The sequence below is a fragment of the Papilio machaon genome, chromosome 5 (assembly GCF_912999745.1).
Source record: "Papilio machaon chromosome 5, ilPapMach1.1, whole genome shotgun sequence".
Lineage (NCBI taxonomy): Eukaryota > Metazoa > Arthropoda > Insecta > Lepidoptera > Papilionidae > Papilio > Papilio machaon.
Window position 1 is genome coordinate 3,159,721 of NC_059990.1, and position 18,411 is coordinate 3,178,131.

At 36.0% G+C, this 18,411-nt stretch overlaps 1 protein-coding gene across 2 annotated transcripts in view; it reads right to left on the reverse strand.

Annotated features, from left to right (window-relative positions):
* LOC106721293 (splicing factor YJU2) overlaps nt 1-18,411 on the reverse strand; it is a 42,519-nt gene that overhangs the window by 7,202 nt on the left and 16,906 nt on the right. The window contains exon 6 of one of the 2 annotated variants that reach the window (XM_045677940.1): nt 2,457-2,473. The exons of the other annotated variant lie outside the window; for it this stretch is intronic. Within the exon in view, the coding sequence (XP_045533896.1) occupies nt 2,472-2,473 (2 nt within the window). The 3' untranslated portion in view covers nt 2,457-2,471. Of the gene's footprint in view, nt 1-2,456; nt 2,474-18,411 lie in introns of those variants that run through there. 2 annotated transcript variants of the gene reach the window in all.

An 18,411-nucleotide genomic window follows, 5' to 3' on the forward strand; every position in this document is an offset into this window, starting at 1 on the left:
CCGTCGTGACTCTCAAATCCCTGGCTTTGCATAATACGTATTCAGGCAACGAGTTTGATATCGATGCCTTCGAAACTGAGTGGTTGATGTGAAAAATGCAAGTCAATGTAGTTTTTTCGTCGTTTTTAAGGATCATGAGTGGACGTATTTTGTTTCCACGAAAGTTGGCATCCCTAGCTGTACCGCCCAAATACTAATAAAACCAGTTCGAATCGGTTCGTCGAATGGCCTCTATTTCGAGAACACCCGCCGAGTTCTTATCGGGTCGCCTCTGCCGCTACGACATTCGCCGCGAAGCCTAGCGCCCTCCACCCTGTATATACCCCAGTAATCCTGGTTTACCTAAACGTAGTCTACATCCAATTTTTAGCCTTTGTAATTTTATAATGTTCGCTTTTAAAAAAAATTTGTAAAGCAAACGAAAGTGTTTCTTTAGCTAAAATTAAACTTGACACATAAGATAGTAAAATCATTTTTTTTGGGTAACACAAAAATATCAAATGTATTGTTTGAGTTAATTTATATGAAGTATAGTCGGTGGTACATTCGGCGGTTTATGGGCGGTTGCGGATTCGCCTTGAGGCGCTGGCGAGCAATGACTCGCGGGCCTTGAGTGCCAGGCCGCACAAAATGCGGGCCTCACAGTCTCGCCGCCGCCTCACTCGCCTCTACTCTTTACCTATACTCTATTTTTAATACACCAACGCCGCGCCGTAGACGCTATGTAACTTTTTTACGACATAACATTTGCAGTAATTTTTCATTTATAATCTGTAAAAGAGAATTTTATGTTAATTTATGGAGATTATACATACAATTAAACGTAATGACTCCATTTTCATTTTAATTTTTTACATTTCTAATCGTAAAATCCTTTGGACTCGAATGTAAGGATTATATAATTAAGGATACCATTCATAATTAATCCATAGTAACGTATTTTGTAACACTTTAAAGTTAGTACAGCACAAATATGTCTTCACCAGTGCGCTGTCCTATTAATTTTTAATAAATAGCTTACATATTGTTTGTCTTATTATATTAAAGTTTAAATATAGTAAGAAATAGAAAATAGATCAGAGCGTGTCTCGGAGCCATTTATTTTTAGCTTCTTATTAATAATCTTTAGTAACAAACATATTGTGTTGTTCAAATATATTTTATTAAGTCGGTTGTATAGTTATATTTGTAAATTGTATTATGATTACATTTGTGCGTTTCCATTGTCCATAACTTCTTGAAAACTTAATGTCATCTCTCTTATTCGCAACTAAATAAGTTCTTATACAAGTATTTCAATAGTGGAATCGATGGTAATATTTAGCAATATGTGTAAAATATTTGCTGTCTGTTATCACTGACGATGTCGGTCAAATAGGCGATTGAAATGGGGGCGTTATCTCTTTGCTGTACACATTCCATAAGCCACGCCGCCATGTCCTGTTTTACTGATACCAATCTAAACTGAACGCTGAAAGTGCCAGTTAACAGCTTACGTAGTACTCATATAATACTTATAGAACCTAAAGTGAATTTTAATTTATCCATTACTTAGTTTTCTTTCTTAATTACTTGTTTAGTTTATGAACTACATAACTATCGTATTTTATAAAGTTTAAGTTTGTTAGAATACACACAATGCTAATTTGTTTCCTAAATTTCAATCAGTTCTGATAACTTGCTTAATGAACATGATCAGCATTGTGAATTTGAGTACTCAGTAAACAAATGGAACTATAATATGCTTAAAAAATAATCGTCCAACTGTTACTTGACACATTCTTTCGAAGGGTCATTGTGTTGTCACTGTTTTGTCAGAATGCCAAAAAGGACAAAAATTCAAAACGTAAGCCACGCACGTTGTATATAATGCTTAAACTCCCAAGATGAGTCATTAAGGTAGTTGAGTTTATCAACATTACGTGAATCAGCGTGGACCCTTCATTACTTTATGACACATAGTAACAATGGTAAATGAAGACGGCGAGACATTTCATTGTGGTAGCACTTGGTTTAGGCACGTGGTTACCTATAATTTGCAGTGTCTAATTGTGTCGACATTTTCTAATGTTATAAAAATTATGATTCCTTGTAGTATATAAGATTTGTTAATTTAGGTAGCATTAGCTTCGGCTTTTATTTACATTTTGGAAGTTTTCAACGACACTAAATAATAATTCAATTTTAGACTTTTTTGACCGTTTAAACATAAATTAATGAAGGAAAGGAGTGATTCGCGGAACGTAATGTATCAATAGAGAGTTTATTGACCGAAAACTCAGAGTCAAGTTAGACAAGCACTATTTCCTGTGGGGTTAGGGGAGCGGCCGTGGCGTGCGACGGGCGTCGGGGGGCGGCGGACGGCGGGTGCTGGCGGTCAGTTCGCACGCTCCTGCAATGAGTTTTAATTGAGTCCGACCGCAGGAAGCTTCGGCCACGGTCGCTGTGTAGGGTGACCTTCAATTACGCAATTCTAAAAAACGACGAAATGTATAAACTGTTATTTTTAATCTAATGACTTATTAAAATTAAATTAATGAGATTTGTTAAGATTAACTTTATTAATAACGTAATATCTTTTAATATAGTTTTTTCAACAGGAATAGTAACTTCTAGAAGTTAACATGTGTTTGTTAAATTGTTCTACCAATCATGTAGTAAGTAGTAACTCAGCTTAGGAAAATATAATTATAGCCTTGCCAGAAATATAGAACCCTTGCCATATCTATTGTAGGAAAATATGGAACTAATTTATTTGCGTACGTTAGAAAGTTGAATAATAAAGAAACCGAATGAAGCTAGGCCAGAATTTTTATATTCTTGGTTAGGCTATACACATATAAATATTTATTGTAAGTTAATTGCTATATATAAATCTTGTCTCTAGGGTTAAAAATTAAATCTACATCTATAACATATTAAGTCCAAGATCTAATAAGTATACAATTTACTGTACGACACATAAAAAGGTATTTTAACATCGTGTTTGCGAGTATTTCCTGCGTACTATTAATATTTAAATCATGCTTCCTTGCAATTCAATAGACGGATTGGTTCAATAGACATTGATATTCATACACAAAGGTAAACAATGTACAAATAAAATAGACAAGGTGAGTACGGACGTGCAAATTTTGAATGGATTATTATTAAAAATATCGAAGTTCATAACCGTTAACTTATACCAAGAATTTGTTGTAACGAACGTGGCCTAAAGCGAGTTTGAAAAAAAACACTAACCTATCATGCAACTAATAAAGGCCAACTTGATATATTTGAAACTTAAGTTTCTGTTTGGAAAAGTAAAATAATAAGCATTTAATTAATCGCGTCACAAAATTGTAATTGAATTTCTTTAAGACGGATTTCTAATTGTTTTCAGTTTTGTATATGTCGCCGCGAAGATTATTTTGATGATTATTAATTTGATTTGCCTTAGAATAGTTACCTAATTACAAATTAGAAATGTTTAATCAATACCAATATGTAGAACAGTTTTATGTTTGTGAGTAAATAATCTAAAGTTGATGTTCTTGGTAAATAGTCTTGACATTATTCAATGTTGACATGACTAATAATTAATTGTCTTCAATTTCTTAATAAACATCTGATAATTACTTGATTCTAAATTAAATTATGATTATTTTTAAGTAAATTGAATTTTGGAATATTGTTTCTAAATTAAATTATGATTATTTTTAAATAAATTGAATTTTGGAATATTGTTTTGTAAATAGCTAAAAGCTAGTTTTTAAACGTTTCGTTTTGTGAAGTGACGTTTGCCGCGAGTGAACAGAACAAGTTTATAAAAGGCGTAACTTGAGCGTGGAGCTCACTTTTCTGCCGATTTTTGGAGAAACAACATTGTAAGTAGATTCTATGTTTGTTTGATTAAAAAATTATTATTTTTAATTGTTTTACTTGTTTTCATTTTGATGAAATTCCTTAAGTTTGCCTTTAGTTTAAAATACAGCCCTTTATAGCTATAGCAGAGCCGATGACCAGATAAGGTCAGCGGTTCTGCGCTTTTTAAAAAATAGCTGTCCTGTCTCATCTTCGACATCAGAAGTGGGATACTTATCCGCTCTTTCTGTCCGATTTGTTTTATTTTTCAGACTACCTGCATTGAAAAAAAAAAAATTATCCTGCGTGAAACGATGGAAGGAGCAGACCAGAATGGATCAACGGCGCCGAGCGTACCTACGTGTACCGTGTCCAGACCAGACGACGGCGATGGTGGACCAAATACATCTGCCAACGTGGCGCCGCTACAACCACAGGGCAGTAACGTACCTCCTGAATTTTACTTACATATGATAACTATGATGCAGAATATGAGTGAAAAGTTGTCGAAGCAGCGCGATAAAGTTAAAATTACTGATGTATTTTTGCCTTCATATGACCCGGACGGTAACGTTGGAGTCCGCGAGTGGTGTAATCATATTTCCTTAGCTAAGACCAATTATGAGCTCAGTGACTACGATCTCCGTATGAAAGTTACTAGTTTACTAAAAGGTCGTGCAAAAATGTGGGCTGATAACTGGCTTGTCACAACGTCCACGTGGGATGAGCTGCGTCAAAATATTATTACTACCTTTGAACCCGAAAACCGTTATTCAAAGGATGTGCTAAGGTTTAAGGAACACAATTACGATCCAACCAAAGATATTGCCGAGTTTCTATCGCGATCATGGATTTTGTGGAGACGGGTTACAAAAGATAAACTTGATGATAGTGACGCGGTAGAAGCGGTGATAGGAACAATTAGTGACGAACGCCTTCGGATTGAACTCATGAATGCCAGAGCTACCTCAGTGCCAGAACTAATTTCCGTTGCCTCGTCTATTCGTGCTAAGCGTCCCAATTCTAATCATCAAAATCCCAATCAACCACCATCCAAACGTTTAAAATACGCTATTGATAATCGAAACGTCCCTTATTGTAACTTTTGTAAGAAGCCTGGGCATGCTTCTAGTGATTGTCGTTATAAAAATACGTCGGTAGTAGCAGAAAAACATACAACCGAGAAGAATCCTAATGCCTTGACAACTTCGGCACCTAAACAGAATGAAAGTAGGTTTTGCTCGTTTTGTTCAAAACCCGGTCATACGTTTGACACTTGTTACCGTCGTGAAAAACAGATAACCTCCAATGTGAATTCATTTATAAAGAATAAACAGTTCTTAAATACTATGCGTATGCGAGTAGGTGACATAATTATTGATTCGGTGTTTGATAGTGGCGCGGAATGTTCTGTGATGCGCGAATCTATTGCGAATAAGTTGCCTGGGAAGCGACAACAAGTAGTCAATTATTTGCGAGGAATAGGTCCTTTTCCTGTAGTTTCCACAAGTATATTAACAACAGTATGTGTTATTGATAACATTAACGTAGAAATCGAATTTCATATTTTGTCCGATTACGATATGACGTCAGATGTTTTGATAGGTGCAAATATTTTGAACAAAACGGGATTAACGGTGATCGTTACTCAGAGTAGCGCGACTTTATGCTCTCAACCTCGCGTCATGCACATGCGACCGACGGCCGGTTTGTTTGATGATATAAATCACGACTTGAGCAATACGTCAGAGATCGATCAACTAATGACTCTTCTCAATAAATATTCTACGACTTTTACGCGCGGTTACTCAAAAACTCGTGTAAATACCGGTCAATTGGAGATTCGTTTGAAAAATCCAGATAAGTTTGTGGAACGAAGACCTTACAGGTTAAGCCCGGTTGAGCGCGAGAAAGTCAAAGAAATTGTTAAAGAGTTGTTAGACAATGACATTGTTCAAGAAAGTAAATCTCCATATTCGAGTCCGATTATCTTGGTAAAAAAGAAAAACGGTGACGACCGCATGTGCGTAGACTATCGTGAGCTAAATTCAAACACTGTTCGCGATCATTACCCCCTCCCCTTAATCGCAGACCAGATTGATCAGTTGGCTGGTGGCCAGTATTATACAACCCTAGATATGGCATCTGGATTCCATCAGATTCCTGTTGCCGCTGACTCTATAGAGAAAACAGCTTTTGTCACTCCAGATGGTCTGTTTGAATATAAAACCATGCCATTCGGTTTATGCAACGCTCCTTCAGTGTACCAGAGATGTATTAATCGTGCCTTAGGTCCGCTTCTGAGCCCAGGTAGTGCAAACAAGGCCCATAATGATAGCGTAGCTCAGGTATACATCGATGATGTTATTAGTAAATGTCGTGATTTCTCATCTGGCCTGGAATACTTGGAAAGAGTTTTCATAGCATTACGTGACGCAGGATTTTCGATCAATATTGACAAATGTTTATTCTTTAAACGGTCTATCGAATATCTTGGTAACGTAATAGAAAATGGCCAAGTTCGTCCCAGTCCTAAAAAGGTCGAAGCCTTACTGAAGGCCCCAGTACCTACTAACGTTAAACAGGTTCGTCAATTTAACGGGCTCGCAGGATATTTCCGCCGCTTCATACCCGATTTTGCTCGAACTATGGCTCCCCTTTACGAATTGACTAAACAAGGCGCTAGGTGGCAATGGACTCATGTTCATGAAGAGGCACGTCAAAATATAATTCGTCATTTAACTTCTACACCGGTCCTAACCATATTCCAAGAGGGAGAACCCATTGAACTATTTACCGACGCTAGTAGTCTAGGCTTCGGAGCGATACTCGTTCAAATTATTAACGGGCGGCAACACGTGGTAGCGTACTTCAGTATGCGTACGACCGATATTGAAAGTAGGTACCACTCATACGAGCTTGAGACACTAGCCGTAGTACGAGCAATCAAGCATTTCCGGCACTTCCTGTATGGACGTCAGTTCAAGGTGATCACCGATTGTAATGCGCTCAAAGCGTCAAAACACAAAAAGGATTTGCTACCCCGCATTCATAGATGGTGGGCCTACCTCCAAAATTTCGAATTCGAAATAGAATACAGGAAGGGCGAGCGGATGCAACATGCAGATTACCTAAGTAGAAATCCAGATCCTTTGACTGTCAACGTGTTGACCAATAATCTGGATTGGGTAAATATCGAACAAAGACGTGATACCCACTTGCGATCCATCATAGATGCTCTGCATAATGGTGAAAATGTCCCCGGATACCTCCTCGAAGGCAATGTTCTTAAATTTGAGAGGTTAGATGCTATCACAGGTTTACAAAAACTTATTGTCGTGCCAAAGTCTTTTCAGTGGAGTTTGATAAATACCTTCCATTGTGCGCTCAAACACCCAGGCTGGGAGAAGACCCTTCATAAAATAAGGGAAACCTATTATTTTGATAAAATGAGCACCACTATTCGTGACTTCGTCGACAACTGTATTGTATGCAGAACTTCAAAGCAAACATCGGGAGCTACTCAGGTACAATTACATCCCATTGCCAAGCCAGTGGTTCCATTTGAAGTCATACACATGGACATCACGGGTAAATTGGGAACTCTTAATGAACAAGAGTACGTTGTGGTGACGGTGGACGCCTTCACTAAGTTTGTGCTACTACGTTACACTAATGACAAGAGTCAACACAGCACTCTGGCGGCTCTAAAGCAAGTTATCCACCTTTTTGGAGCTCCGAGGCAAATAATCGTTGACGGCGGTCGCGAGTTTTTAGGAGAGTACAAAAATTACTGCGACACGTTTAATATAGAAATACACTCCATAGCACCAGGTGTTAGCAGGGCAAACGGACAAGTGGAGCGAGTGATGGCAACATTGAAAAATGGTCTCGTAATGATCAAAAACTATGAGACTCCAGACTGGCACACAGCACTGGAAAGCCTTCAGCTTGCCCTCAACTGCACTGTCCACAGAACAACAGGCGTGGCTCCACTTGCACTACTGACTCGACGTCAAAACTGTGTTCCACCAGAGTTACTAAGTTTAGTTGACTTGGACAAAGAAATAATTAACTTTGAAGCTCTCGAACGTCATGTGCAGCAAAAAATGACGCAGACGGCTAGCAAAGATAAAGAAAGGTTCGATAAAGGCCGAGCTCGAATTCACCGATTTCAAAGAGGCGATTTTGTTTTGATAAAAAACAACCCCAGAAACCAGACTTCCCTTGACCTAAAGTTTAGCGCTCCTTACGAAGTTCACAGGGTTCTTGAAAACGACCGCTATCTCGTGAAGAAGGTAGTGGGACACCATGGACGGCCTCGCAAGGTCGCACATGACCAACTACGGCGTGCACCACAACCGGGAGGAACTACCCAGATAGCCGTGTCGCCCCCAGATGATCAGCAAGCCGGGCCTTCCAGCGCCGGGACAGCCCTACAACTACAAACCACGTCAGCTGCATTGACGCCCGCAGATGACAACAATGAATAATAATAACGGTGAGAACCTTCCAAGTAATTACCGTCTTGATTGTAGTCAGTATTTATCACAAAGATGCTTCTGGCATGATGAGTCATCCAATAAGCCAACTAATTTATTCTATCATAAGATGCTATTGGCGCGTGGTTGTCCAATAAATAAAAAAAAAAAAAAAAAAAAGATGCTATTGACGTGTGGAGCCGTCAAATAAGCAAAAAAAAAAAAAAAATGCTAAATGCTAAAAAGATGCTATTGGCGTGTGGAGCCGTCCAATAAGCCATTTATGAATCCTATCCTAAAAGAATAAAATGTCCCCTGTGTACCACGGCGTACGAGACCGCCCAGAGCACAGCATCAACCTGTCCCATTATTATCCTTAGGACCTCTGTTCTAAACAGCATCGACCTTTCATACACCTATCCTTTCCCTTTACAAATCTATGAAATTGTTACTGTTGTCATGTGGAATGAGCAGAAACATTGACCAAAATTGTAAATGAACCTACAGTTACATACAGAGCTAAGCTTACTGTTTGCATGTGAGATGAGTAGTAAGTCCTATTTGTGTTATCATTATAAAAATAAATGTTTTCATTGATCTGTAGTCACACGGTGTGAACAGTAAATATTATAATTTCTGCTATAGCCTTTACATATAGGCTTGAGTGTACTGTGGAAGTGCCAGGCCTCACAAAGTTTAAATTTCTATTACAGAAGATGTGGAGCGACGCAGAGCACGCATCGCGCATCAGAATGGCCGTGTCGCCGCGAAGATTATTTTGATGATTATTAATTTGATTTGCCTTAGAATAGTTACCTAATTACAAATTAGAAATGTTTAATCAATACCAATATGTAGAACAGTTTTATGTTTGTGAGTAAATAATCTAAAGTTGATGTTCTTGGTAAATAGTCTTGACATTATTCAATGTTGACATGACTAATAATTAATTGTCTTCAATTTCTTAATAAACATCTGATAATTACTTGATTCTAAATTAAATTATGATTATTTTTAAGTAAATTGAATTTTGGAATATTGTTTCTAAATTAAATTATGATTATTTTTAAATAAATTGAATTTTGGAATATTGTTTTGTAAATAGCTAAAAGCTAGTTTTTAAACGTTTCGTTTTGTGAAGTGACGTTTGCCGCGAGTGAACAGAACAAGTTTATAAAAGGCGTAACTTGAGCGTGGAGCTCACTTTTCTGCCGATTTTTGGAGAAACAACATTGTAAGTAGATTCTATGTTTGTTTGATTAAAAAATTATTATTTTTAATTGTTTTACTTGTTTTCATTTTGATGAAATTCCTTAAGTTTGCCTTTAGTTTAAAATACAGCCCTTTATAGCTATAGCAGAGCCGATGACCAGATAAGGTCAGCGGTTCTGCGCTTTTTAAAAAATAACTGTCCTGTCTCATCTTCGACATATATGATGACTGTCAATTTTATTTTTAATTAATCAAGAGTTAAGAACACCTAATTTTTCTGATTTTGCCGAGTTTGATATGTCGCGGCAACACCTGACCCGGGTTTGAGAGGCAAGTGCGCACCGCACTCTATTTTCGTGTATTTTTTTTTACTTTTGTTTCTGTCATTGTTCATATTTTACATTCGTCTTGTCATGGTAAAAGAAACTATGTATTGCAATAATCTTTCATTTACAGAAACTTTTTTTTTCTTATAAACTATCGAAGTAGAATCATTGTGCATTAAAATAATTATTATTATCTATGCATTATCCAAAGATAGACTTGTATTGAGTAATTTTATACACGTCAAACGAGTAAGACCGTTATTCCCGGATGTTCACACTGAAATTGTCACTAACTAAATAAGTGTACATAAAATATAAAACACGTTTTCGTTAACAACAATTTTATGTACTTACAGGTTCCAATTTTTCGGTGGAATCGCCAAAAAACAGTGTTTCGGAATTACACAAATCTGTAGACGTACAAAAAACCAATCTCCGCGGAACAAGAAATGAACATAACTGTTAGTGCGTTGTCGTTAGGCAAGCGGCCGTCGACTGCTCGGTACGACTGTGCTACGTTTCAAATTTGAATATTTCTTTTTATTATAAAAAATCACTTAGCATTAAGGTAATAATGATGAGAAAGTATTTGCTCGCTACGTAAAATTCTGATTTAAATGCAACAAAAACAGAATTATTACTGTGGAGAAATGAAACGAAATCGGCCCCGTGACTCTTATTCCCGTCTTCAATCGACGCAGGCCAATGGCTGCACTTAATTTTATTACTAATATTAATTTAAATTGCTGCTTTTTAAAGACCAACCTTTCCTAAAAAAACGGGACGCGTGGCAACACTACAGCAGCGAGTAAGTGACGGCTGGCGAGTTGCGTATGTCAACTTCGAACAAATTACTTTGTTTATTGCCTCTCATTGAAAAGTTCGCTCTAAACTTAGCATCTACTGACATCGTCTACTCGATACTGAATGAGAGAATACTGATGCAGTCACGGCCTCGGTACTTGAAATACGTCCCTATTAATTGTCGATTTCAGACAAATTTGCTTTGTTTGTTATTAATTATATTTTAGATACTTCTTTTTGCAATTTTATTGCTTGTCTTTTGTTATCTTTTCGTTGGTAAATAATAGCAAGGACTTCCTGTCAGTATATATAGGTATAGGTAGGAATATTTCGAAGGCCGCGGCCATGTTTTGTCGCCACTCGCCACTAATTCGAGACACGATCGCGCCCGAAGCGCTCGATGCCCATCACTAAACATTTAGAACGTTGATGGCCTCATTTTGCTCCTAATTTTGGTTGACCGTCCTAATTCGTGTTTTAACACCGGTTTGTTTTAAATAAAAAAACTACATACTTTGTCTTTTATTTTAAAAAGATAATGAGATAAACGAGAAGAATATTAAATATTTTTTTTTTAAATTCAAAATATCGATTCAATGTTTCTCTTTACACAATTTTTCTGGTAAATGGCTATCCATTAACATACTTTATATTGATTTGACATTTTTCTGGTATTAAAAACTGCAACAATAGTTTTTAAGTTAAAACTTGTTTTTTTTATTATGATTGGTATTCAATTATTACACACTTCGGCCACCGTTTTATCCTCAAACTTGAGGACAAAATCGTTTAATGACTGAAATCGGACCCGAGAGTGTATCTGCAACCGTACTTAATTCATATTTGTATAATTTTATGTACAGTATTAAGTTTAAAAAGCTACATTTAACTCTCATTTGTTTCTAACTAATTTTACGCTTAAAGAATTTACACAGAATCATTTTATTTCATTAATATTATGCGGTCAAACTTCCATCCTCTGTTCATCAGGGCATACCTCGCGTTCTCTTTGACAAAACAAAGATAACAATATTTTTTATAGGTTATGGTAGTGAAAACTCACGTTTAAATGAACGTCGCGGGCAGAAAATATTTTCATTAAATCTGTTGACACGTGAAGGGTCCACTGGCCCCGGACGACTGACCCGAGTCGTGACAACCATTTGTTATACTAATACAAGGCAGAAAGAACATGGCCATTACCTTTGTCTATTCACTATTGACTTGAACAATTTGCACGACATGCCAGAATTTGTCTTACGGTCTGACAATTCTTGTCCGAACTAGCCATTTTATTTCCGCCTTTGTAACACTTAAAAAAAATTAAGGACATTGATATTCTATTTGACAAAGACTGACCGCCATTTTGATTTTTTTATTCTATTAAAATGCCTTTAATTTTTTATTGCTAAATTTTATTTGACTTTAAAATTGTTCTTTCATTTTTTTTAATAATTCAACCAATCTTTATTCATCTTAAACAATTTTTATTCATCTTACTAATATTATAAATGCTAAAGTTTAGATGAATGGATGGATGGATGTTTGTTGATGGAAGGTATCTCCGGAACAGCTGAACGAATTTTTATGTTATTTGGCGTAGATGTAGAACATATTCTGGAAGAACACATAGGTTGTTAGGAAGTAATTTATATTTCAAAAATATACTACTAAGTGTAGTAAGTTTTTATTTATATATTAAAACTTATTTGCTGTTAACTAGCACGGCCGTAAACTCTTTAATAGCAATAAAGACAAGGGGAAAAACATTTTAAATTTAAAATTCAATGTCGTTTCGAACTTTCAAAACATATCATGTATTTGTGTTAGGGTTGTCGACTTTGTTATGTCTAGGATGTGGAGTGAGAGTATCAAGAAGTATTCCATGACAAGGCAATTAGCGAAGCAAGCGCCATGTGCTGCGTCGTGGGGGTGTTGCGTGGACGCGCAGATGTAACCCACGCGACACCGCGTCGAAAAAATGAAGGCGCGATAAAAAGCCGGCGGCGACGGCGTGAGAACTGCGCCACGTGGCCATTCGGAGCTCATTCATGCATTTGATTCATGACTACGCTCACCACTAACACTTATTACTATCGGATAGTATCAAAATTGAATCGGTATAACACATTTCTTAAGTTAAAATTGTTTTGAGCTTTAAAAACTTGTGTGCACAGTATTTGCACACGCTATTACTATGAGAATTATAATACTAATAAAATTAATATTTTTTTTACATCAAGCACTTTTTACCAAATGATTTAAAAGTCACATAATAAAACATTGTTAAACATTGTTACTAAACAGTATACCTTTATTGCCACAAATGGCAATACTAATCGATATTATTTACTAAATAAATAAACTTCCTATAATTTTTTCATTGTTCAATAAAGACATCTTGTTTACATTAAAAATTATTTTTGTATTATATTATGCCAATTTATGATAGAGCAGAATGTTATAATTTTTATGTGATGGCCGAGATTGTTTGTATACATGTATGATCTTTTTTTTGTTTTCACATTGCTTTTAATTTTCTTATGCCTGGCAAGTTTGACATTTAGTGAAAAAAAAAAACATTTGTGAAAGCGAAGGAACTGCAGAATTTGACGAATTTTAGAAATTTAATAAATATCTAAAAAAATAAAACAAAATAAACAATAGTGAAATAAAACGAACAGTAACAAACGTGAAGCAGAAAGTATAATTTTTCTATAAAAAGGGGACAACATCCAAACTTAAGTGTAAATATAAAGTAAATAATTAAATGAAAAATATACAATAAAAAAGCGGAATGAGTCGGCAACAGTTTGGATATAATGATTAATCTTCGAAATAAAATAGGGTATGGTAACCCTAATAGTAAACCGAGAGGTCCTAGTGCACATAACATTGTTGATGCGGCCGCGGGCGACACAATAGCACTGACACATGTATGTATGTACATATGTATATATATAACTGTTACTGCAAATTAACACAATCGCAAACGCACTGCTCCGCTATTGAGATGAATTATATCCGTTATCGTACATCATACGATATCTATTCAATACTAGTCATGCTAGCAAAATTAAACTATGACTAAATCGTTGCTTATTACTATGCGTGCTATCTATATAAAAGAATATATAAAAGATATATATAAAAGAAAGTCGTGTTAGTTAACTCAAGATCGGTCGAACTGATTTAGCTAAAAATTGATGGGGAGGTAGCTTAGAACTAGGAGATGGACATAGGAACTTTTTTATCTTGTGTGCATTTTCTTTTATTACGCGCGGACGGAGTCGCGAGTAAAAGCTAGTCTATAATATTGTTGATAGTTAAATGTTTATTCCAATTGTTGGCAAGTTGTGTATCTTATTATCGTCCTGTTTATGGTAATTTGTTAGTATTAATGTAAATTGTTTTTTTCTGAAATTTATCGAAGGTTTAGGAATGGTAGTCGTTTTTTTAACAAACTGTAATAGTATTATAACAATTCCAACCAATATTTTACAAGGACATGGTAATGTTTTTACAACGTAACTACATTATTTTATACTTTTATTCAGGCATTTTGGAGATCCGGTTATAACGTTTAGGGGATACAAATACAATGTTGGTGCATATGTACCGAGCTCGGCATAGCGAAGGCCATAAATCAGGCTCGATTGAGGTCGGCCGGACGCGAGTTATTTTTAAAATTGCGTGCACAATATTATGTGTTTAGGTGGAATATGATAATTGCGGGAGGCGCCGTAAATCGACACCGGCGATGGGATTACAGAGCGGACGCCCGCACCGACCGCGCTCACTCGGTTTGGGTTGCCAACTCTACATGGAATACCAGGACAATAAAATAGCTCGGATAGCAATACAATATTTTGGGTTATCAAAGAACGTTAATTAGACCTTTACTCGACACTCGTTAAGTTTATCACAACAATGTGGATAATTTGTTTATTTGTTTTTTTTTAAATCTTCGAAGTAAACAATCAGAACAGCAAAAACAAATCCTGATTAAATTACCAACATTTTTGTGGTAAGTAGGAGGTGAGTAACGTTGTAAAAAACAAAACTGATCCCGGAATGCAGACCTGTGTTGTGTGTTTTTACTATACACATTGGTATGAATTCCCCTTCCAGGCAACCTTACAGTTTAAAGTAGTTCAATAACTGAGCGTGAACTTGAACTACATTTTGTTGATTTCACAGATCGTTCGCCGCTTTTTGGTGTCGAAATGACAAGCATGAAAGTGTTTTTTCATAAATACCAATTAACATTTTGAATAACGTACATCAGTGAAGTCGATCCCGACTGAACAAGAGAATGTTAACCAATTGATAACAACGCTATTATAGCAACAATAACATTCTGATATAAGACATTAACATAACATTTTTTGTTGATTCCTTTGGAGGTGGCCGCGGACAGGTACAAGCTATGAGGGTGCAGAATTCCTTGAATGAGATTTAAATACTTATCTTTTCAACAGATACCAAACTTTAATACGACTGCATTGAGTTGAATTTTATCTAACAAAAATTGTAGTGTATTTGAATGTAATAACATAAAAACGATACTTCAAGAAGAAACCTTAACATGGAAGAAATAAAGTGGACATTGAGTTATAGTTATAAAGGTGCGAAGGTCGGCTTAGCTACTATCAATCAGCGAGGCGCCATTGAGGGTTGGGCGAGGCTCGTGAGAAACCGTAAACACTTACTCACTTTATCTGATAGATTTTTTTCGTACAGCAGCAAGTCCAGTCAATTAATGGATTGCGCCGTTACTTGCTTTATTTTTATTGTCCAGCGCTGCTTAGCACAGCTATCAGGCGATACTAATTTATTTAGAAGGGTTTGACAGGCAGAGTATTATGATAACATGCCTCTACACAAACGACAGATAAAATGCTCGTAAATTATAATCTATCAAAGTGGGCGCAGAAACAAACATATACGACAGAATATTAACAATGTGAATAAAGTTTATTGTAATAAGATTAATTAGGACTTTCTGTTTTCCTTATTAGGATAATAAATCAAATTATAAATTTAAGGAAGATGCGGGGCATCAAGGTAGAAGCAATTCAAATAGTCCCAGTAGACCTAGCAGATAGCTTCACCAAAGAGGTATGTAGCACATAAAAATTGTAATATTGAAATGTGAAGTAGACTTCGATTCGGGGAAGGAGTTTAGGAGAAATATTGTTCGAGATGCTGGCGATTCTAAGCGCTTTAGAATAGAAGATAAATATTTGTGGGGCGCTGTTGCCTGTGCGGCGCAGTGGGATCTGTGTAGGGGGGGAGGGAGGCGCACATGTGCTGCACAAAAAACTGTGTACCAGAGGCCGCGTGTTGACAGTGGGCATAGCTCGCCGTCGCCGCAGACGACCACCCTCCGGGGTGTCCCGCGCGCCGCCATTTAAACAACATTAAATATAACCACCATCTAGCATTTACACTACAAATAAATTAAGTAAGACGGATTAAGTGAAACATGTGCCGTAAAATAATCACCTAATATGTTTGGCTTTACACTATGCAGTGGGCCGAGTTTCGTTTTTTTTATAAGTAAACCAAGGGCATTCATGAGGGCTCGTTTCTGACGCGGCGCCCTTTGATATGTTTTGACTTTTTTATTGTATTCACCACAAATTATAATGGTAAAAGGAATAGAGACGGGACGTAAATAAAGAAATGAAATGCTTAAGAGCCGATCTGAGGAATAAGATCGATTATTAAAGTTGTTATTAGATTCTATGTTATTAAAATAAATATATTGCGTTGTCCCGAACACCGAACACCGAAGTAAGACAGACACCCACGCTCGTGAGAAGTTTCTTATCTGAAGGAAGCCGTTCCTCTATTTTAATAAATATTTAATTTAGTCGGTTAAGCGCGTGAGAGGCGCCTGCGGGACGAGCGCGACCCAGGACATCCAGACGAATCGTAATGACGTGTAAATCTCTGATTAGATATCTCCCCTGGGAACTGACAACAAAACTAAATAGCTGGCTGCATTTTTCCCTTGTCTACATTCCTTCGCATGTCTATAGTACCATCTTACCTGCTCTGAGCATTAATCATTTTTAAATGTAACTTTGGTCAATTAGAAGACACATTTGAGTTAATTTTACGTGTTCATATAAGTTTTGGTGAACTAAGAAACAGTAAATGGAACGCTTCGTATTATTGTCATGGTTACGAGCTATTGTATTACCGAACGGTGTTCTGTCTGATGTTAAAAGTCTTCCGTCATCCAATGTTTGATTTATATTGTTCTATGCCCAAACAAATACCGTTAGCCAAATGAGACGCGTCGACTGCACGCGACGTATTCTCACGGCCCAAAATGGAGAAAAAAATAGAAAGAAATCCACAAAAATTTTAACGCAATAGGCGCTTTGTCTCTACATAAACATCGGTTAAAATTCATGGAAAAAATAGGATTAGATAGTATGGATATGGACTTCTAATAAATGTGTCCCCCAAAAAACTTTTAAGATAGCAAATAAAGAATGATAAATTTTAAGTTAAAAAAAACTTACTTATTATATTATTATAACCTCATATAATGATACTAGAGAACTTTTTGTTTTAGTCAAAAATACCTAAAATAGCAAAAGGTAACTCTTATTATTTCATTTTGTTAAAGAAACCTTAAGATAGATCTAATTTGTCCTTATGTTTAGGCAAAAATATACCATTAAAACATACAATAGCTACATTAATATCCTAGAATTTATGAGAATAAAATGAAGCATACTCCATCTTAAAGGAGCCGTTAAGAATGCGTATATACGTCGATGTGGCTGCACTTTACGCCTTCTCTGAAAATTGATTGTTCCTACTTTCGGTCTGCGGTCTTTTAACGGCCTTTGTTACTAAATTGTTACGTAACTAACTTACTAATTACGTCTAATATCATGGGAAAATACCTATTTGGTTGTTATTGCCAGTGTGACAATTTTACAGATTAACCGTTGATTTCTGAGACCAAAATCTCTGTATAAAACGTATCGTCATCTCTGTCATTATCTTCGACAAAACAGAGATTTAGTCTCAGAAACCCGCGGTAAGACAATAATGTTAAAAAAGAACAAAAATGATATCTTAAAAAATATGCCAATCCAGAAAACATTGTGCAATAATTATCTTTATTAATTTCTGTAGTACTGACTCAAAAAATTCAGAAGATTTTTTTAGTAACATTTTCTTAAAAAAAAAAGATTTTTATGTAACTAGTTATGTGCACATTTATCATGTCACAACAGTTTTTTTATTTATTTATTTAAAAACAACTGCATAGCATCCTTACAGTACGCAACCAATTTGAACCAAACCAAGTTGTGCCATAATGAACGTTGAAATAGCAGAATTGTAAATCGCAGCGAGTTCAAGGCCATCACAATTAGTTCAGGCGTCACAGCGTCATATCAATACATTGACGTCAGTTTCGATTGCCCCAACACATGCCGACAATATTTATACTGATTAATTTAATGAGATAAACTATAATACAGTTTGGAATTTCTAACTCTCCACAATCATCTCACCTACATAGATTTTGTATGGACATGTCCGGATAAATTTAATATGTTTTGATATTGTAATTTCATGTGCATTATTTTTTGTTTTTCGAATTACATTGTAGAAATATGATTTATCAGAGGAAGAGATAATTTTGAAATTTTATTGTTCATAATTACTGTTAGATTTTAGTATATTTATGTAGTAAAAAAGTAGGTAAAGAT